Source organism: Zalophus californianus, chromosome X, assembly GCF_009762305.2.
Source record: "Zalophus californianus isolate mZalCal1 chromosome X, mZalCal1.pri.v2, whole genome shotgun sequence".
In the NCBI taxonomy this organism is placed as follows: Eukaryota; Metazoa; Chordata; class Mammalia; order Carnivora; family Otariidae; genus Zalophus; species Zalophus californianus.
In genome coordinates this window covers 96,157,597-96,180,837 of record NC_045612.1, presented here as the reverse complement: position 1 = coordinate 96,180,837, position 23,241 = coordinate 96,157,597, and the positions used below count along the sequence as shown (strand labels likewise).

Below are 23,241 nucleotides of genomic sequence, written 5' to 3'. Positions count from 1 at the left end.
AAATAAGAAAATTCTTTAGAGAAATTTGCCATAGTTAGGAAGCTTATGTCCCCTGTGTAGAATTAAAATCATGACAAAATCCTCAACAAGAGAAAGCTAACTTACCTAACGATGATATTTGCATAAAGCCTGAGGCTGGATTCTGTATGCTGAGTTGGGGAGTCTTTCTAGTCAGGAAACTCCCAAAGCATTTTCTGAATATATGTAGTTATTGTTGCATTTTGTTCAGGATGACAAGATTGGTTCTCCTGTTAAAAGAAAAATTTTAAACTAATATAGAAGCCCACCTCATAGATCGTTTTGCTACTACTTCTAGTCAACAGCTCCTGTTTATTGAGTACATACTCTGTGTCAGGCACTGTCCTAAGCACTTCTGCATTATTTAATTTACCATTTCAAACTCAAGTATGTGATTGCTCTCTTTAATCTTTCTCATTATGAGCAACTAGATCTCAGCAGGACTTTGATATAGAACTGTTCTAAGTAACCTGTGTCTTAGTAAGTTGTCCACAGCATGACTGAGTTGTGCATTGTTCTTCAAATTATATTTTTTTTAAAAGCAAGATGTTCCTCTGATGAAAGAATGTTCTGGTGCCCAAAGAAATAGAACTTCTTCTCAGTTTACCTGTAGCCACTCCCTTTTCATATGAAAGAAAGTTGCTATGTCATTTATTTTTTTATTTTTTTTAAAGATTTTATTTATTTATTAGAGAATGAGAGATAGAGAGCACGAGAGGGAAGAGGGTCAGAGGGAGAGGCAGACTCCCTGCTCAGCAGGGAGCCCGAGGTGGGACTCGATCCGGGGACTCCAGGATCATGACCTGAGCCGAAGGCAGTCGCTTAACCAACTGAGCCACCCAGGCGCCCTGCTATGTCATTTAATAGCATTTTATGTCAGATATGAAAACACAGTGAATTCTCTAAGTATATAAATCAAGAATGATTCACGCTTTATTTTTTTCTATGGGCTCATTATATTTTAAGGCCCCATTCAATGAGAGTTTTTCAGTCTATGAGAAAAACAGGAAACTTAGTTTAAAAATTTGCATTTTACAATAGAACATTTAGCTTCCTTTAATCAAAGATGAAATGAACACATCACTGTTGGTAATGCAATTCTCAAGAAAATTTGAAAACACTTTAAGAAAAAAGAGAAACACGTTAGTACAAACGGCATGAAGTTATTGACTCTGACTGTTGCTTTCATGACACCCTAGGCCCTGTGCCTAGAAAGAATGGGAAAAAAGATAAAACATTTGCAATGAAAACTGAAATCTTCTAACAAAATAAGCTGATTCATATCTCTCCTCTCTCTTCACTCCTCCAGACCGGAGTCGATCTGAGTTAGATCTGAGTGGGTCCTTTCCAGAAGACTTAGACAATACTGCAAACATAAGAAGCAAGTCTGTCCCTGGGGCTTTGGACAAAGACTTGGTAAGTTGGATGTGGAAGAAAGTCTAATGATCATGAGGAACGGGCACAGTCTTGTTCTAAACCTTTCCACTTTTAGGTGAGAATAAAGTAAAGATACAGGATAATCCATTCCTATTAGTCTTCACATTCAATATATAAAAACAACGAAAGAATGACTTAGAAAAGTTAACTGGTAATCGGGATAATGAGTGAAGATTTTCACTAAAAAAATACCTGTTGGGAATTTCAGTTCCTGGCTTCACATCATTTAATCTAAACCTGGAAAGTGAAAGATCCCAACATTTCCTAAACCAAATATTACTAGACTTAGCTGACTGTTTAGCTTATATGAACATTTCTACGTCTGAAGTTACCCCTAATAAACTACCTTCCTAACTGAAACTAAATTATATGAAAATTAATGTTTATGTGAACTCATTTATGAAATTAGATGGTTGAGTTAGATTATTTTTCAGGTTCCTTCCAGTTCTAATATCTTGATTCTGATTTCTGTAATTGCTGTAATGCAATTTGAACTCCTTAGGAGAAAGATATAACACACACGTTAAATGACATTAATGTAATTTTCCGAAGCAAGCCAGGAAACTTAGTTCTCAAACTCAATGTTATTTACTAGAGTAAAGAAACCTGGGAAGTATTTTTTAAATCCACCACAGAAAGCAGGGGCGGAGGAGGGCTATAAGATTGAATGGTTTCAAAGCTTACTTTTGTTCAACCTTTGAAGAACAGCTAATTCCAATGTTATCAAACTGTTCCTGATCCTAGAGAACTCAATAACTGACATTAAAAATGCACTAGAGGGAATCAACAGCAAATTAGAATATGCAGAAGAACAAATCAACAATCTGGAAGACAGGGTAATGGAAAGCATTCAAGCTGAACAGCAAAAAGAAAAAAGAATAATACAAAATGAGAATAAATAGCTTATGGGAACTCAGCACTATCATTAAGCATAATAACATTTACATTATAGGGATCCCAGAAGAAAAAGAGAGAGAGGAGGGGGCAGAAAACTTATTTAAAGAAGTAATAGCTGAAAGCTTACCCAATCTGGGCAAGGAAACACACATCCAAATACAAAAGGCACAGAGAGTCTCCAATAAAATCAACCCAAGGAGGTCCACATCAAGACACATAATAATTAAAATGGCAAAAAATAGTGATAAAGACAGAATTTTAAAAAGCAGCAAGAGAAAATACTGAAATACAAGGGAAACACCATGAGGCTATCACCTGAGTTTTTATCAGAAACTTTCCAGGTCAGAAGGAAGTGGCATGATATATTCAAAGTGCTGAAAGGAAAACAACAACAACAACAACAACAACAACAACAAACTACAACCAAGAATACCTGGCAAAGTTATTCAGGATTGAAAAAGAGGTAAAGAGTTTCCTAGATAAGCAAAAGTTAAAGGACTTCAACACTAAAACTGTATCGGGAAAAAATAGAAGATTTGAATAGACCATTTAGTGGCAATGAAGTTGAATCAGTAATCAAAAAACTCCCAACAAACAAAAGTCCAGGACCAGATGGCTTCACAGGTGAATTCTACCAAATATTTAAAGAAGAGTTAATACCTATTGATCTCAAAATTTCCAAAAAATAGAAGAGGAGGAAAACTTTCAGATTCATTCCGTAAGGCCAGCATTATGCTGATATCAAAACCAGATAAAGACATGATGAAGAAATAAAACTGTAGGCCAATATCTCTGCTGAACATAGATGCAGAAATCCTCAATAAAGTATTAGTGAACTGAATCCAGCAATACATTTAAAAAATCATCTGCGGGGCGCCTGGGTGGCTCGGTCATTAAGAGTCTGCTTTCAGCTCAGGTCATGATCCCAGGGTCCTGGGATCAAGCCCCGCATCGGGCTCCCTCCTGGGCAGGAAGCCTGCTTCTCCCTCTCCCACTCTCCCTGCTTGTGTTCCCTCTCTTGCTGTCTCTCTCTCTGTCAAATAAATAAATAAAATATTAAAAAATAAATAAAAATCTTTCACCACCATCAAGTGGGATTTATTCCAGGGATGCAAGGGTGGTTCAGTATTCACAAATCAATTATCATGATATATCACATTTACAAGAGAAAGGAAAAAAAATATGATCATCTCAGTAGATGCAGAAAAAGCATTTGACAAAGTACAATATCCATTCATAATAAAAACTCTGAACTAAGGGGGGTTAGAGGGAACATATCTCAACATAAAGGCCGTATATGAAAAAACTTAGAGCTAACATCAGCCTGAGAACTTTTCCTCCAAGATCAAGAACAAGACAAGGATGTCCACTCCCACTACTTTTATTCAACATAGTACTGGAAGTCCTAGCCACAGCAATCAGACAACATAAAGAAACAGAAGGCATCCAAATTGGTAAGGAAGAAGTAAAACTTGCACTATTTGCAAATGACATGATACTGTATATAGAAAACCCTAAAGACTCCACCAAAAAACTATTAGAACTGCTAAATGAATTCAGTAAAGTCCCAAGATATAAAATTAATACACAGAAATCTGTTGCATTTCTGTACACTAATAATGGAGTAGCAAAAAGAGAAATTAAGAAAATGATCCCATTTGCAGTTGCACCAAAAAGAATAAAATACATAGAAATAAACTTAACCAAGAAGGTGAAAGACCTATACTCTGAAAACTTACATAAACAGTGATGAAAGAACCTGGAGAGGACATAAGCTAATGGAAAGATATTCAATGCTTATGCATTGGAAGAACATATATTGTTAAAATGTCCATACTACCCAAAGTAATCTACAGATTGAATGCAATCCCTATCAAAATACCAACAACATTTTTCACTAGAACTAGAACAAATAACCCTAAAATTCGTATGGAACCACCAAAGACCCCAAATAGCCAAAGCAGTCTTGAAAAAGAAGAACAAAGCTGGAGGTATCACAATCCCAGATTTCAAGCTATACTTCAAAGCTGTAATAATCAAAACACTATGGTACTGGCACAAAAATATTCACAGAGATCAATGGAACAGAATAGAGAGCCAGAAATAAACCCATGCTTATATGGTCAATTAATCTATTACAAAGGAGGCAAGAATACGCAGGGGGAAAAGACAGTCTTTCCAAGAAATGATGCGGGAAAACTGGACAACAACATGCAAAAGAGTGAAACTGGACTACTTTCTTACAGCGTACACAACAATAAACTCAAAAGGGATGAAAGGCCTAAATGTGAGACCAGAAACCATAAAAATTCTAGTAGAAAACATACAGTAATTTTTTCACATCAGCTGTAGAAACATTTTTCTGGATGTGTCTCCTCCAGCAAAGGAAACAAAAGTAAAATTAAACTATTGGGACCACACCAAAATAACAAGCTATTGTCTCACGAAGGAAACCATCAACCAAAAACATTATATTTATATTTATATTTATATTTGCAAATGATTTATCCATTAAGGGGTTAATATCCAAAATATGTAATGAAGTTATACAACTCAACACTGAGGAAAAAACAATCCAATCAAACAGCAGAGGACCTTAATAAATATTTTTTTCCGAAAGAAGACATACAGATTGTCAACAGACACTTGAAAAGATGCTCAACATCACTAAGCATCAGAGAAAGGCAAATTAAAACCACAATCTGCTATTACTTTACACCTGTCAGAATGGCTAGAATCAAAAAGACAAGAAATAACAAGTGTTGGTGAGGATGGGGAGAATAAAGGAACCCTCATGCATTGTTGGTGGGAATGCAAATTGATGAAGCGTCTGTGGAAAACAGTATGACAGGTCCTCAAAAAGTAAAAATGGAATCATCATCTAATCCAGTGATTCCACTATTTGGGTATTTATCCAAATAAAACAAAAACGTTAATTTGAAAAGATATATGCACGCCTATATTTATCACTGCACTATTTGTAATAGCCAAGCTATTGAAGCAGTCTAAGTGTGCGTCCATAGATGAGTAGATAAAGCAGATGTAGTATGTATATACAATGGAACAGTACTCAGCCTTAAAAAAGAATGAAATCTTGCCATGTGCAACAGCATGGATGGACCTAGCGGATATAAATCTACATGAAATAAGTCTGAGAAAGACAAATACCTATTCACTTATATGTGAAATCTAAAAAGAAATGAATAAACAAACAAAAAGCATAATTAGACCTATAAATACAGAGAACAACCTGGTTATTGCCAGAGCAGACCGGGGTGGGGGAGGATGGATGAAATAAAGGGGATTAAGAGTACACTTAACTTGCTGAGCACTGAGAAATGCTTGGAATTGTTGAATCATTATATCATACACCTTAAACTAATATAACACTGTATGTTAGTTATACCTAATTTAAAAAGATATGGAATTAAATGGGACGCCTGGGTGGCTCAGTTGGTTAAGCGTCCGACTCTTGATTTCGGCTCAGGTCATGATCTCAGGGTCGTGAGATTGAGCCCTGCATCAAGCTCCATGCTGACCAGGGAGTCTGCTTGAGTTTCTCTCCCTCTGCCCCTCCCCGCCCCCCCCCACACACGTGCGTGTGCGTGCTCTCTTTCTCTTTCTCAAACAAATCTAAAAACAAAGGATATTGAATTAGTAATTTAAAATCTTCCCCTAAAGAAATGCTGAGGGATAAATTCCTTCATTGGTGAAATCTATCACATATTTGAAAATGCAATGATATCAATTCTTCATAAACTTACTCAGAAAATTACTTCCCAACTCATTTTGTGAAGCCAGCATTACCTTGACACCAAAGCTAGAGAAAGACATTGTAAGAAACTACAGAATAATATCCATTATGAATACAGATGGAAAAACCATTCATAAAGTATTAGAAAACTAAGTCCAGTAACAAAAAAGGATTGCACGCCATAACCAAGTGGGATTTATTCCATGGATGCAAGATTGATTTAGCATTTAAAAATAAATTACTGTAATACAGCATATCAATATAATAAAAGACAATAACCATATCATCTCAATAGATGCAGAAAAAGCATTTGACAAAATTCAACATCTATAATAAAACTCGAAAAAATAGGAGTGAACTTTTTTAGTCTAATAAAGGGCATCTACAAAATTCCTACAGTTAACATCATACATGATGGCAAAAAAAAAAAAAAAAATGCTTTCCCCCCCAGTGCAGGAACAAGGCACAAAGATTATCACCTTCATCATTTCTTTTTTTTTTTTTTAAGATTTTATTTATTTATTTGACAGAGAAAGAGACAGCGAGAGCAGGAACACAAGCAGGGGGCGTGGGAAAGGGAGAAGCAGGCTTCCCACTGAGCAGGGAGCCCGATACGGGAATCAATCCCAGGACCCTGGGATCATGACCTGAGCCGAAGGCAGACGCTTAACGACTGAGCCACCCAGGCGCCCCCACCTTCATCATTTCTGTTCAACATTTTACAGGAGCTTCTAGCCAATGCAGTAAGGAAGGGAAAAAGAAAAGAAAGTACAAAGGAAAAATAAAAAAGAGGAAAGAACAAAGGAAAGGAAGGCATCTCATTGGAAAGAAAGAAGTAGTAACTGCTTTATATGCAGTTGACATGATTCTGTATGTGGAAAATCCTAAAGAATCTAGAAAAATATTACTAGAACTAGTAAGTTCACCAAGGTTGTAAGATATAAGATCAAAATACAAAAATCAATTGTATTTCAGCAATGAACAATCTGAAATGAAATTAATATAATTCCATTAAGAGTAGCATGAAAAAGAATAAAATACTTAGGAATAAAATTGTCAAAAAACTATAAGACTGTTGTATTGAAATTTAGAAAAATATTGCTGAGCTAAATTAAAGAAGATCTAAATAAATAGACATTGTATGTGCATGGATTAGAAGATTCAATATTCTCTCCAAATGAATCTATAAACTCAACACAAACCCCATTAAGATCTAAGCAGGCTATCTTGTGGAAATAGACATGCTGATTCTAAAATTTATATGGAAATGCAGAGGATCCAGAATAAGAAAATAAATTTCAAAGAGCAAAGTTGGAAGACTTTCTCTAGTAGGTTTCAAAACTTTGTATACAGCTAAGTGATCAGTATAGTGCACTATTGGCACAAACATAGGCAATCAAAAGAATGTAATTGAGAGTCCAGAAATAAGCCCTTATATTTTTCGTCAGTTGATTTTTGGCAATTCAGTGAGGAAAGGATCTTTTCATCAAATCATGATAGGACAATTGGATATCCATATGCCATAAAACAAACAAACAAAAAAACCCAAAACACACACCATGAATAAAAACTAACTCAAAACGGATTATATCCCTAAATGTAAAAACTAAAACTAAAATTTCTAAAATGAAATCTAGGAGAAAATCTTTAAGACTTCAAGTTAGGCAGAGAATTCTTAGATATGATACCAAATGTATGATGCATGATACACTCAAGGAAAAAAAATGATAAATTTTATCAGTTTAAAAGTTTTGTATCTCAAAAGACATTATAAAAATGAAAAGACAAAAAAATAAACTCATAGAAGAAAACATAAAAAAATGAAAAGACAAGCGTAGACTTGAGTAAAATATTTGCAAATCATATATTTGAAAAAGAACTTGTAGCTAGAATATATAAAGAACCCCTACAATCAACATAAAAAAAGACAAAAAAATCCCATTAGAAAATGGCTATAAGATTTGAATAGATATTTTGCCAAAGGAGATTTATAAATATGCAATAACCATGTGAAAAGATGCATCATTAATTAGAGAAATGAACTATTAAAACCACAATGAGATATCACTTAATACCTACTAGAATGGTTATAAGCAAAAAGACAGGACATCTGCAAAGATGTACAGAAATTGAAGCCCTTCTACACTGCTGTTTAGGAAGGTAAAACGGTACAGACACGCTGGAATAAAAGTTTGGTAGTTTCTTTAAAAAGTAAAACATATAGTTACTATACAACCCAGCATTTCCATTCCGAAGTGTCTGTCCAAGAGAAGTGAAAAGCAATGTCCACACAAAGATGGGCATACAAATGTTCGTAGATATATTAGTCCAAATGGCCAAAGAGTGGAAATAATCCAGATATCCATCAGCTGGTGAATAAATAAATTATAATTGTATTCCATACAATGGAATAATATTCAGTACTAAAAAGGAATGAAATACTGATTCATACTACGAGATGGATGAACCTAAAACACACAATGCTTAATGAAAGAAGCCAGACACAAAAGGCCACATATTGTATGATTCCATTTGTATGAAATACCTGGAAAAGGCCAATCTAGGGAGAAAGTAAACCAGATTAATGGCTTCTAAGGGAGTGGGGATTGATTGCAAACAGGCATGAGGAAACATATTGGGCTGATGGATACGTTTTAAAACTGGATTATGTTGATCGCACAACTGTAAATTTGCTAAAAGTCACTGGAGTGTATACTTAGAGTTGGCAAATTTTATGGTTTGTAAATTATAGCTCAGTAAAGCTGTGGGAAATAAGTAAACAACATGGAGAGTAGCTGACAAAACTTTGGCAATATATCGATAATTTTAAGTTCAGTGATCAGTTACAAGAGTTCATTATACTGTTTCCTCTATTTTTGTGGATGTTTGAAAGTTTTTATATCTTTTTTTAAATAAAGAAATATGAGAACTAATAGTTTACGTGCTAACAACTGGGCAGTAGCATACCCAAAAAGAGGAAAAGACTAAAAATATAGAAAAGGGATTATTTGAAGAAATAATTGGGATATATGTCTCAGAATTAAAGAAAAATCTGTCTCTATTGGAAAGTGCCAAAGATGAGATATAAGTAACAACTTACACCTAGGGACATTATAGTGAAATCTAAGAATATCAGTCATAACAGAAAATTCTAAAAAAAAAAAAAAAAAAACTTCTAGAGAGAAATCCTATTACATACACATGAACAAGGATCAAATTAATATCAAGAGTTTTCAACAACAGTAAGTATAAGATAAAAAGGCTTGAACTGAAATAGTTTTAAAGGAAATACTCAGGAGAAAGAAATCCCAGGAAGTGTTGCAAGGGATATAAAAAGTAAAGGAGATTATCTAGTTAGTAAAGTTGCTGTCTTAATAAATATAAAGCTAAGACCAAAGAAGTGAGAGAGAATGTATACATAACAACTCAGACTTTAAATTCTGTTAAAAATCATACTCAGCATGTTCTCTGACCTTGACACAATTACAATAGGTATTAATAACAAAAACATAAGTTATCCCACAAATCTGCCAAGTAAAAACACACCACTAAATAATTACTGGGTTAAAGAAGAAGAAATCGTAATGAGCATATAAAAACAATCAGAACTATATGAAAATAACAATACTAACAAAAAAAGTAAAGAATGCAGCAAAAGTCTCACTTGGGAGAAAATTATATAGCCTTAAATATTTATATGAGAGAGGAAGAAGGGGTGAAAATTATTCACTATGAATCTAACTTTTAGGAGAAGGATTACACACTAAATTCAAAATAAAAATAAAGATATAATTAAGAATAGAAATCTAAAAAAATTAACTCTAAAACAAAGATAAAATACAAAACAAATGTCAGTTCCTCAAAAAAAAAAAAACCTAACAAGGTAAATAATCTCTGGAAAGATCATCAAGGAAAAAATACAGAAGGCAAAAACAAATAATACTATGAATGAAAAAGTAAATGTAACTATAGATAAGAGATCTAATATCAACAATGATATACCAAGAATTTTGAAAACTTAGATGAAATGAATAAATTTCTATGAAAATATGATTTCCCCAAACTTGAAATTTCCAGACAGGATAAATAAAACTGAAACAGTTAGAAATCTCATAAAGAAAAAAAATCACTACATCAAAAACTAATGATGTACCATATGGTGACTAACATAACATAATAAAAAAATTTTTTTAATTAAAAAAAATCAAACCTAAATGACTTTATTGACAAGCTCTATGACAATTTCAAGGAAATTATAATTCTAAATATTACACAAACTTTTGTAGTAAAATATATATATAGCATAAAATTCACTATTTTACCTATTTTTAAGTCTGCAGTTCTGTGGCATAAAGTACATTCATATTGTACAACCACCCCTACCACCCATCTCCAGAAAGTTTCCATCTCTCCCAATTGAAATTCTGTACCTATTTTTTAAAAGATTTTATTTACTTACTTAGAGCATGAGCAGGGGGAGGGGCAGGGTGAGAGGGAGAGAGAATCCCAAGCAGATTCCATGCTGAGCGTGGAGCCTGATGCAGGACTCGATCTTATGACCCTGAGATGATGACCTGCGTCCAGACCAAGAGGTGACACTTAACCAACTGAGCGACCCAGGCACCCCTGAAATTCTGTACCTGTTATAGTAAATCTCCATTTCCCCATCCATCCAGCCCCTGGCATCCACCATTCTTTCTGCCTCTATGCATTCGATTACTCTAGAAACCTCATATAAGAGTATACAAACTTTTTGAAACAATTGAAAAAGGAGTATTTCCGGGGCGCCTGGCTGGCTCAGTCATTAAGCGTCTGCCTTCAGCTCAGGTCATGATCCCGGGGTCCTGGGATCGAGCCCCGCATCTGGCTCCCTGCTCGGCGGGAAGCCTGCTTCTCCCTCTCTCACTCCCCGCTGCTTGTGTTCCCTCTCGCTGTGTCTCTCTCTCAAATAAATAAATAAAATCTTAAAAAAAAAAAAGAAAAAGGAGTATTTCCAACTGTAGTATGGAGGCCAGTGAAAACCAGATACCAAAAGCAAACAAAGGCATTTTGAAAAAGAAAATAACAAACTCATTGTATTCCTGAGTATAGATGGAAACATCCTAACCAAAATTTTAGCGAATTGAAATCAGTCATGTCTAGGAAACATAAAACACCATGACCAAGCTGGATTTGTCACAGGTTTACAATGATTTTTGTGGTAAGCTTTTTTTTTTTTTTAGAATGGTTTTAGATTTATAGAAAATTTAATACAAAAAAATTCCCATGTACCCCATACCCAATCTGTCTTATTAACATCTCATATTTGTGAGGTACATTTGTGACAATGAACCAATATTGATATATTAAAATTAACTGAAGTCCATACTTTATTCAGTTTTCCTTTTTCCTACCAAACGTTCTTTTTCTGTTCCAGAATCCCATCCAAAATACTGCATTACATTTCATTGTCATGTCTTCTTAGGCTCCCCATGGCTGTGACAGTTTCTCAGATTTTCCTTGTTTTTGATTAACTGTTGTTTTGAGGTCAGGTATTTTGTAAAATTTTCCCTTAATTTGGGTTTGTCTGATGTTTTTCTCATGATCAGAAAGCATTTTTGGAAGGAAGACCACAGTGACAAAATGCCATTCTCACCATATTATGTCCAGGGTACTGTTAAAAATCAAAATTCAACTGAGTAAATTTGAAGATCTAATTGACTTTATTAAATGATTAATGAATCGGCAGCACCCCACCTAGCAAGTAGAGGGGAGCTCTGAGGAGGTGCACAAAATGTAAAGTTTTAATATGAAGGAGAGTAGGGCAAGAAAGTTATTAACAATAGAGAAGGAGTGTTCTAAACAAGGTAGCTTTTCCTTAGGGGGACAAGCAAGGGGTCTTATCATGAAGATTACTTCATCTTCCTTTGGGGCATGGAGAGGGCTCAAGTGGTAGACTCATTGTTGCCATCAGAAATTCCTGACTGACAGGTTAAGACTTCATTTCTGCAGGAGGTTGAAATTGCAACTGGATGAGGCATTGAGCCCTAGTTTGAGGACTCAGCCTTAAGCAATGCCATTTGGGGACTGTGGGGTTTTTTTTTTTTTTGGTTTGGTTTGGTTTGGTTTTTTGGTTTTCTTTTTGGCTTCTTTTTTAAGATTGATTTATTTATTTATTTGAGAGAGAGAGAGAGGAGGGGCAGAGGGAGAGAGAATCTCAAGCAGACTCCACACTGAGTGCAGAACCCGATGCAGGGCTCGATCTCATGACCCTGAGATCATGACCTGAGGCAAAATCAAGAGTCGGCTGATTAACTGACTGTACCACCCAGGCGCCCCATTTTGTTTTTACACTACATACTATCAACATGACATTACTGTTGATGCTGACTTTGAACACCTGACTGAGGTACTGTTTGTCAGGTTTCTCCACTATAAAGTTACTCGTTTCTAACTTTTCTTTCTAGTACTCTTTGGAACAAAGTCACTATGTACAGCCCACACTGACAGAGTTATGTTCCACCTTCTTAAAGATGGAATATCTACATAAATTATCTAGAATATTTTTGCATGGGAAATTTGTCTCCATCCATTTATTATTCAGTCATTTATTTATATCAGTATACTGATGGATATTTATTTTATACTTTGAGTTATAATCTAATATTACTTTATTTTTTTAAAGATTTTATTTATTTGACAGAGACACAGCGAGAGAGGGAACACAAGCAGGGGGAGTGGGAGAGGGAGAAGTAGGCTTTCCATTGAGCAGAGAGCCCGATGCGGGGATCGATCCCAGGACCCTGGGATCATGACCTGAGCCGAAGGCAGATGCTTAACAACTAAGCCACCCAGGCACCCCTACTTTATTTTATGCTCAAAATTTTCCAGCTTTGGTCATTGGGAGCTGTTTCAGTTGGCTCCTGTGTTCCTTTGACATACTTCTATCACTTTGGGTTGGTTTTTTTTTTTTATGTTGTTTTTGTTTTTGTTAGTTTGCTTTTGTCTTGAGCACGTTCTTACTTTCTAGGTCTACAAGTTGCTCCAACTCATCTTGTGAGCTCATCAGTGAAAAAGGCAAATATATCAATATAAAAATAAGCAAGCTTTGAAAAAGTACTTCACAAACCAGGAAATTTAGTTGGCCAATGATCAGAAAGAGGTACTCAATACTAAGTTTTAGTGAGGCTTCCCATTACTAATTTTCACATAATCATCTACTGGATTAGCAAGAGAGAAAAAAAAATCTGACAATACCAACTTTTGGGAGACAAGAATATCGAGCAGAGGGCACTCTCATATGTTGCTGGTCAGACTGTAAATTGGTACAATTACTCCCAGTTGTTTGACATTATCTTAAAAGTAATATCAATAACCATGTGGAGATATGCATGCCTTATGACATGGCAGTTCTTCTCACTGGGGCATACCTAGGGGAAACTTGTGTTTCTCTGCATCAAGGTACATATTCAAGAATATTCATAGCAACTTTATTAATAATAGGGAAAAAAATCTAGAAACAACCCAAATAATAAATAAAAATGAACAAACTACAATAATATGAAATAATTTGGATGACTCTTAAAAGAATATAATGTTGAGACAAAGAGGCAAAACACAAAAGAGTATATAACATTTAATTCCATTTACATTAAGTTCAAAAACAGGCAAAACAAAATCATATTGTTTAGGAATGTATGCTTAGGTAGTAAAACTATAAAGAAAAGCAAAGATGTGATTACCATAAGAGTTAAGATATTATTTCAAAGATGGGGGAGAAAGGGGTTTGTGATATGGACAGAACACAAAGGAGGCTTCTACTTGGTCACCGTATTGTATTATGCTGTACATTTATATTTTATGTACTTTTCTAATGTGTTATATTTTATAATAAAATTCTTTTTTATTCTAAAGCACAGGATTCTATATAGAGAATAATCTCAAGTTATGAAACTGGTTAAAAGACATGATTGTCCATTAGGTGTGCACAATGTTATATGATTTTTCACATAAACAAGGAGAAAGGCATGAAATGTAATATGTAAAATACTTATTTAACCCAGGGTGAGAGGAAACAAAGGGAGGAGAGGAGAAGTAAAAAAGAAAGGTGTTCTTTTAAAAAAAAGCATGTATGATATATTCCATTTATGCGTGGTTGTGTATGTAGGCATGTGTGTATACATATCATAATACTTGGAAATTTCGTCATTATTATATTAGAGATCTAAGTTTATATTGCTTGAAATTTTTTACTATAAAAATGTATTGCTTGCAATCTCCATCAAAATACCATCCACTTTTTTCAAAGAAATGGAACAAATAATCCTAAAATTTGTATGGAACCAGAAGAGACCCCGAAGAGCCAGAGGAATATTGAAAAAGAAAAGCAAAGCTGGCGGCATCACAATTCCGGACTTCCAGCTCTATTACAAAGCTGTCATCATCAAGACAGTATGGTACTGGCACAAAAACAGACACATAGATCAATGGAACAGAATCGAGAGCCCAGAAATGGACCCTCAACTCTATGGTCAACTCATCTTCGACAAAGCAGGAAAGAATGTCCAGTGGAAAAAAGACAGTCTCTTCAACAAATGGTGTTGGGAAAATTGGACAGCCACGTGCAGAAGAATGAAACTGGACCATTTCCTTACACCACACACAAAAATAGACTCCAAATGGTTGAAAGACCTAAACGTGAGACAGGAGTCCATCAAAATCCTAAAGGAGAACACAGGCAGCAACCTCTTTGACCTCAGCCGCAGCAACTTCTTCCTAGAAACATCGCCAAAAGCAAGGGAAGCCAGGGCAAAAATGAACTATTGGGATTTCATCAAGATAAAAAGCTTTTGCACGGCAAAAGAAACAGTCCACAAAACAAAAGACAACCGACAGAATGGGAGAAAATATTTGCAAATGACATATCAGATAAAGGGCTAGTATCCAAAATCTATAAAGAACTTCTCAAACCCAACACCCAAAGAACAAATAATCCAATCAAGAAATGGGCAGAAGACATGAACAGACATTTTTCCAAAGAAGACATCCAAATGGCCAACAGACACAGGAAAAAGTGCTCAACATCGCTCGGCATCAGGGAAATCCAAATCAAAACCTCCATGAGATACCACCTCATACCAGTCAGAATGGCTAAAATTAACAAGTCAGGAAATGACAGATGCTGGCGGGGATGTGGAGAAAAGGGGAACCCTCCTACACTGTTGGTGGGAATGCAAGCTGGTGCAACCCCTCTGGAAAACAGTATGGAGGTTCCTCAAACAGTTGAAAATAGAGCTACCCTACGATCCAGCAATTGCACTACTGGGTATTTACCCCAAAGATACAAATGTAGGGATCCGAAGGGGTACGTGCACCCCGATGTTTATAGCAGCAATGTCCACAATAGCCAAACTGTGGAAAGAGCCAAGATGTCCATCGACAGATGAATGGATAAAGAAGATGTGGTATATATATACAATGGAATATTATGCAGCCATAAAAAGGAATGAGATCTTGCCATTTGCAACGACGTGGATGGAACTGGAGGGTGTTATGCTGAGTGAAATAAGTCAATCAGAGAAAGACATGTATCATATGACCTCACTGATATGAGGAATTCTTAATCTCAGGAAACAAACTGAGTGTTGCTGAGTGGTGGGGGTGGGAGGGATGGGGTGGCTGGGTGATAGACACTGGGGAGGGTATGTGCTATGGTGGGCGCTGTGAATTGTGCAAGACTGTTGAATCACAGTCTTGTGATTCTGTACTTCTGAAACAAATAATGCAAGATATGTTAGGAAAAAAGAAAAAGAAGAAGATAGCAGGAGGGGAAGAATGAAGGGGAGTAAGTCGGAGGGGGAGACGAACCATGAGAGACGATGGACTCTGAAAAACAAACTGAGGGTTCTAGAGGGGAGGGGGCTGGGGGGATGGGTTAGCCTGGTGATGGGTATTAAGGAGGGCACGTTCTGCGCGGAGCACTGGGTGTTATGCACAAACAATGAATCATGGAACACTACATCAAGAACTAATGATGTAATGTATGGTTGATTAACATAACAATAAAAAATTTAAAAAAATGTATTGCTTAAATAACTGGGAGCAGGGTTGGGGAAGCCAGTCTATCATGAAGGAGAAGAAAAGTAGAATCTGGAATTTTGGACAAGAATCCAGTGTCTAAAATAGTTTACTCTGTCAGAGAGGTTTTTAAGATCTATTTCCCCATCTTGACAGTATACACACACACACAGACCCCTTTTTTTAATTAAAAAAAATAGTAATTTGAGTACATTGCCCAAAGCTTAGAGATCAGGGAGGTAAAGATGAAACCCAGGTCTGTGTGATTCCAAATTTCATGTTCTTTTCGTAAAGCAAGCACCACCAGGCAGGAGACCCCACTTCTCTGATGAAGTAATTCAGGTTGAATGGATAGCAAAAGAGAAACCTCAGGATAGGGTGATTTCTAGATATTTGATTAGGATTTTTTAGGTATTTAAAAAGAAGGTGGTTTTTGAAGTGAAACTTCTTTCTAGGGAAGAAAGAAACCAAACCACTGATTTTCTCCTCCTTCCTTAGGGCTCCTTGGAAGAGACTGAGGAAGGTGTTCATGACTTAGCGTCCTCCCGGTTTTCTGCCAACACCCACAGTCTAGCAAGTGGCCTGTCAACTGTAAGCACTTCTCTAGCATGTGACTGGAAGCTTCTTCTTTCCCTCATTGATTTTTCTGTACTTTTCCCAAAGGAAGGAGGAATGTTCTTGAGAATATGTGTGACAGTGAGTTAAAAGTCACTCTAATCTCCTGCTTGCCCTTTCCACACAGAGTACTTTTTGGTCTAATTTGGTGTGAGCTTTTCCTTCCCTCTCCTTCCATGGTCCTCACCCAGTTTTTAAAACCTCTTTGCTCCCTAATTCAGGCTCTCATCAGCTCAAGCCCATAAACTATCACAGTTCTCTGCTGATACCTTTCTTTCCCTGCCACCATCCTGTCTGTTTCAAACTGTCCACCATGCTGTTGCCGTTTTCCCAAAATACATAGCTAGCCAGCTTTCTCTCCTACTCAGACACTGTCCCTAGCTTCTCACTCACTGCCTGTAGAATAATGTCCCTTCTTACTTTCATGCTCCTGCCTTTGCTTGAGAGGTTGGCTTTAGGAGCTCCCCGTCCTCATCTACATTTGTGTGTATGTGCCTAAAAATCTTTTTCTTTGCTCCTCTGATTTCTGTCCGTTGCTCTAATACCCTTTTTTCTTTTGACCTTTGGACGACTTTCTTAAAGAATTCTCAAGCAGGCTCTGACAGGAAGTGGACCTACCTAAATGTCCCTGATGCTGACTCAGACACTGTGAGTTTTCAGTCTTTCCTTTTCTTTATTTCCAACCATGCTTTGCAAATTTCATGGTATGGGAAGTCTGATTAGGTGGGCAGCTTTTCCAGCACTTAGCTTTCTCTGACTTGTGTACAGTTAACTAGAGTTTCTCTTTAAAGGGTAAACAGCGTTATCGGAATCCAAGTATCCCAAGGAAAGAAAAATTCATTAAACATTAGCATCCGAGCGCCAGTCAAAAGACGTATGGTTCAACATGATTTACCATTAATGAGATACCTTTAGAATAAACATCTCTATTTTAAATCACAACATTGGCTCAGTTAAGAGCATAAAGTTTGGTTAGTAGGAAAATTGCCTTAGCTGCCTTAATTTCTCTCAAGCTTCAGCATTTATGGGTTTTTAAGTTTTCTTCTATCTTTAGGGGCCCCCTGCTTAGTGAGGACTTCTTTGAAGATGTGGCTACTGAGAGATGTGTTGTAGACAGGACTGAGTGATAGGAGGTGGGAAGGCATGCTGGGGAGGTCCTCAGACTAAAAATCTGGAGCTCTTGCTCCGTGTCTTGGCACTGCCAATAATTTCTGTGAGCCAGTGTTTTTTCATATGTAACATGAGGGGGTAGGGGCTTATTCATGAAGCCCTTGGAGGTCAAAGAATAGTCCATGGACCAGCAGCCTTGCCTCACTCGGGGCAAAGACTCTAGCACTTTGTCAGTTCACAGAGCCCCTAGTGATTCTTTCATCCCACCTGAGCCAAAATTAACACCTGACTAACCCATTTATTAAGTAGCTAGTGATGTGAAATATTGGAGTTCAGGAGCGAATTCTTGAAGCATCTTTGGTGCAAAAAGGTGGTTTTATTAAGGCATAGGGACAGGGCCCATGGGCAGAAGGAGCTGCACTAGAGTTGTGAGGAGTGACTTGATTATACACTTTCAAGTTGGGAGGGGGTTGGGGATAGCATAAGTCTCTAAGGAATCTGGAAGCAAGGTTTCCAGGACCTTGAGGGGGCTAGCTGTTGTTAGGATAAGGTCATTTACTACTGTCTACTAAAACCCTAGTCATGAGACCCTTCGGATGTATATCAGCGAGCCATATGCTTGGAGGATGACTGCTAACCTATATCTTGGGGGCTAGTAGAGCTAAAGGAAGTTTCCAAAGGGATTTTTATCTATTAAAGAAGACTTATGGTATCCTGGAGGTGGGCTAATGTCAAGCTAAGGTTGCCTTTTGCCTCTAGCAAAAGTATTAACATTGAGGCAGTTGAGTTCCTGGAGGAAGGTCACCCTTCCTATCTTAAGTATTTGTCAATGGGCTGCAAGGGAAATTTAATTCCTTTCTATATTTCCTGTGCCTTTGTTCTCCACACCAGTTAGGTCAAAAAAACTTTGTAAGCACTGGTATCCTAACAAGTTAGTAGACATGCAAAACAATAATACACATACATTGAAAGAAAAATAATTTTATTCCATTCTTAAATAGCCCTTAATCCTTATTAATGGGACATGGGTACCTGTTGGGCACTTCACAACTCGTCAAATCTTGGAATCTGATTGGACAGCACCACTTTTATTTTCTGTTCCATGTTGATTTTTATGCAGTACTTGCTTATTTTTCACAGCAACTGTCGAAAACTCAGCTTCACACAGGACTTAACTGAAAGAATAAATTGTGATTTAGTGTTGACACTGTGAACTACTGCTAAGAGTCTGCATGGTGTCTGATCGATGTCACTGTGTTTCCCTTGAAATTTTAAAATACCCCGCGGTCCCCCTGTGAGGTTGCTGTGGTGCTCTGGGATGCCTCAGTACACATTTTGCAAACTGTGGACCTAGGAGTTTGTTAGAAAAGAAGACTCTGAGACTGACTGCATCAGAATCTTCATTTTAACAAGATCCCCGGGTGATTTATGTGTAATTAAAAGTTTGAAAAACACTGCTCAAAGCCACCTGTTACTATGAAAATTCTGTTTTGTTCTAGGAATGGGAAAGACAAATCAGCTCACTCACTGGCTCTCTTGAAATTATAATTTCTAAGTAATTAGGGAATTCTTGGTGTACTCTTGACCTTGACTTAAGCTTAGAAGAGACACTTGCCACATGGCCCGCATCCTGTTCTTTGATCAGGCTCTGAGCAACTAGAGGAATGTCATGACTTTTGTTATGCATAACAGACAAAAGTGGGAAGTCTAGGCTCTGTTTGTACTTACTCTAGTCCTTCCCAGTGGTTCACAGACAGGGCTCTTGAAACTGCTGGGTCACTCATGAAAGCCTTCCAAGTGGTCTCTTGTGACAGTCATGTTGCTAAGATACAGTTTTGGCACTAAAGGATAATTTTGTTACATTTAATTTAAAATGTGTCTCTTGTCACTAGTGATTTCAAATAAAATCAGAAATTTTATTCATTCTGGTAGATTTGGACTTTTTTTTTTTTTACATTTTATTTGTTTGTTGGTGTGTTAATTGATTATTTAGTGTTCTATTTTTGTGGGTGGCTATTTTACAGAGGTTCACAAAGCCCTGGTCTTACACTACCTATGTAACCAAAACAGCGGCCTGGGGAATTCACAGCAGCCAAGGGTAAATGACGTTCTGGCATGCCCTTGTTTATGGCTGCAGTTATGGCTTCCCAGAGACTGCTGGGATGCTCTCTGTGGGTGTCAGAGAGAGAAACTTGTGGCTCCTGCTTGTACGGAATATAGGAGCTTCTCTTTGTCCTGATGGATGCATTCTAGACCTTGGGGTAGGTTGACCTTGAGTCTACCAGCGAGAGAGGCAAAAGCTACAGGGGTGGGGAGAGGACGCGAGATTGGAAGTGCTTCAATGACCCTGTATTCATTAGAAGTGAATAAACAAAGGCTATTCACTTGCCCCTCTCCGCAGGTTTCCTGCCTTCCTTTCCAATACTCCTTAAGTCTTCTTGTCCCTTGTCAGGCTTGGGTTTTATACGGTACCAGAAAACCAAACAAAACAAGTGATTTTTGCTTTCTTCACTCACCCTGGACTTTGCTGCTCATTATAAAGAATAAGAATTATAATTGAATAAAGGGGGTGGATTCTGTGTAGAGCTAATTAGAATAACCCTGGACACCTCTTCTCATCTTGTTTATTCCAGACCAGCCTTAACAGCATGATGAGTGTTTACAGTGAAACAGGAGACTATGGCAACGTGAAGGTCAGTGGTGAAATCCTTCTCCACATCAGCTACTGCTACAAAACTGGCGGGCTCTACATTTTTGTCAAGAATTGCAGAAATCTGGCCATAGGAGATGAAAAGAAACAGAGGACAGATGCGTAAGCACGTAGCATATTCCTCGGACTGTTTCAATCACTGTTTTCTTTGTCAGTATGTGTGGTTTTGTCTTAGCATTCCTCTTGATTCAGAGCCTTCTCAGAAGGTCGATTGTCATTTTCCTCTTGTGCGACACTTCTAAATATTCTCTAAGCGTATGTATAAGGGTTGTGTCCATGATTATCCGATTTTTCCAAAGCCACGAGTTGATATGATTCAGGACTGACATATTTGTAATTTACACAGAGGCAGCTCTATGATAGAAGCTGGCTGACACATCGGCATACCCCGGGATCTCTGAGTATCCCGTTCTGGGAGACCCTCCAGAGAAAATCACCAAGCTGTTAGCTTAATTGAACAACTCAAAAGGACAATTTTGAGGTTCTCAGGATTCCAGATATTAGCTGGGAGGCAGATATGGACCGTTGGTACATTGGAAGGGAGCTAGATGAAAGATGTGTCAGGGGCTCCCAAAGTCATTGCCAGACTTGATGATTTACTAGGAAGAGTCACAGGACTCCACTTGTCATAAGCAGCAGAGAAAAAAGGCATGTGTGGTGAAGTTCTGAAGAATCCAGGCTTCAGCTTCCAAGCATCCTCCCCCACTGGAGTCACACATGATGTGCTTAATTCCTCCAGCAACAAGTCGTGGCAGCACCAACTGTCACGTACCAAAATTCCAGTCTCCGTGAAGGAAAGCAGGTGTTCTGCCTAAGCCATATTGTTTTTACAAATAGTTTAGTCACAGTGAACCACTTACATCTGTTCTGGGAGTGATGAGAATCCTCCTAAAATCCAAGTTTCCAGATGCCGGCCAATGGCAAATGTTGTAAGCAGGCATTTCCGAGGACAGCAATCTGAGGCCAGCTGTGTTACCCCTTTCCTCCATAAAAATAGGTGACCTAGGTCCAATAAACAACTCAGAGAAGCTGTTCCCAAGTGTCTAAAGATAGACAAATGGGAATGGGGCACCTGACTGGCTCAGTCGGTGGAGTGTGCTTGCTCTTGATCTCAAGGTTGTGAGTTCGAGCCCCCATGTTGGGTGTAGAGATTACTTAGTTTATTTTTTTTTAAAAAGATAGACAAATGAGTGGATTCTGAGTATAGATGGGTCCACCTACTTCCTCAGCTGAATATTCAAAGGGCTTCAGGACCAGTATAATCATTTAGAGTAGCATGGAAAGAGGTCATCTAAAGCCCTGGTAGATGTGCTTCACAGCTCTGGTAGCACCTTGTACGTTGCAGTCTTGCACATCTTGTGCATTTCTAAGTTTGCCTTGATACCCCTGCTCCAGGAGGCTCCTGGGATATCCCAACACAAGGTGTCAGGTAGAATTGCTTTTGTGACACCAGGTTGTTATTTCCTATTTGTTCTTTTTCACCATTTTCCATCATTCATCCATGACCTTTGATTCCACTCATCAGAAGTTCTGACATCGGAATAGAGAGCAATATAACCCTACAGTATTTTGTGAGACCATTGATCCTATGAATAGATGACATCTATTGAGAAGTATAACATGTCAGCTCCCTGTATGTATCAACCAGTTTAATCCTTGCAATGCTGTAAGTTAGATACTGTTATTATCCCAGTTTTACAGATGAGGAAACTGAGGCACAGAGCAGTTAAGTAAGTTCTTGAGTTTACCAAAACCAGTGAGGCATGGAGTGATTCAAGCCTAGCTGGCTCGACTCCAGAGCCCACACTCTTCATCACAATACTTTACCGCTTCTCTCTTATTGGAAGCCCAGAGTTATATTTTAAGGTGTCCTGCCATGTAGACGACATTCTCTCTGGTTCTCTCATGTTTGCTGGCCTATTCCCTTCACCTCTTTTATTCACTGAAATCCCTGACTATTCCTTGCCAAGTAGATGTCTTTCAATAATTACTTTCATGTTTTATCATCTACAGTTATGTCAAGTCATACCTTCTTCCTGACAAGTCCAGAAACAATAAACGCAAGACCAAGGTCAGAACAGGCACCAATCCAGAATTCAATGAGACACTGAAGGTAAGTACATGCTTTCTCATATTCACGCAAGTGATACCATTCATATCCTCACTGGTTTAAAATTGACTACGGAGGATTTGCATGTCCAGACTTAAATATCTTTTAGAAAAGTAGAATTTGAATAAATTCGTGTCATGCCCTTGGCTTTCCTAACAGTTTTTGGAAAAACTGTAAACCACCCTTACTCGGCTTATTTCTCACTGCTGCTAAAGTGACACCTGGAGTAAAGATGATCCAGTGAAATTCCATCTGAGCCGGGGCATCTTGTCAAAAAATATGTTTCACCCTTGGGAAAACTGTTTTTCCTAGTTCCCCTTAAAAGGAGTTTGTCACAGTTTTGACACTAACTTAGCAAGTCACTTTGTGCACACTCCTCATTCTGCTCACACAGCATGAGTATGTGCTATTTCTTGTCAGGTTTCAGAGTTGGGCTAAATTTAGGCCTGTGGTTAATGAACAGTGGAGATGCACGGCTGGATTTGAGGAACCTCAGGGGAAGTGGCCCCGATAGGACATGACCCAGGCCCCGAT

At 37.6% G+C, this 23,241-nt stretch overlaps 1 protein-coding gene across 2 annotated transcripts in view; it reads left to right on the top strand.

Annotated features, from left to right (window-relative positions):
* The window catches only part of SYTL5 (synaptotagmin like 5), a 254,902-nt gene that overhangs the window by 208,366 nt on the left and 23,295 nt on the right, over nt 1-23,241 (top strand). For both annotated transcript variants that reach the window (XM_027607452.1, XM_035725740.1), the window contains exons 9-13: nt 1,328-1,434; nt 16,661-16,753; nt 17,360-17,425; nt 20,521-20,699; nt 22,611-22,710. In XM_027607452.1, coding sequence (XP_027463253.1) covers nt 1,328-1,434; nt 16,661-16,753; nt 17,360-17,425; nt 20,521-20,699; nt 22,611-22,710 — 545 coding nt within the window. The remainder of the gene's footprint in view (nt 1-1,327; nt 1,435-16,660; nt 16,754-17,359; nt 17,426-20,520; nt 20,700-22,610; nt 22,711-23,241) is intronic.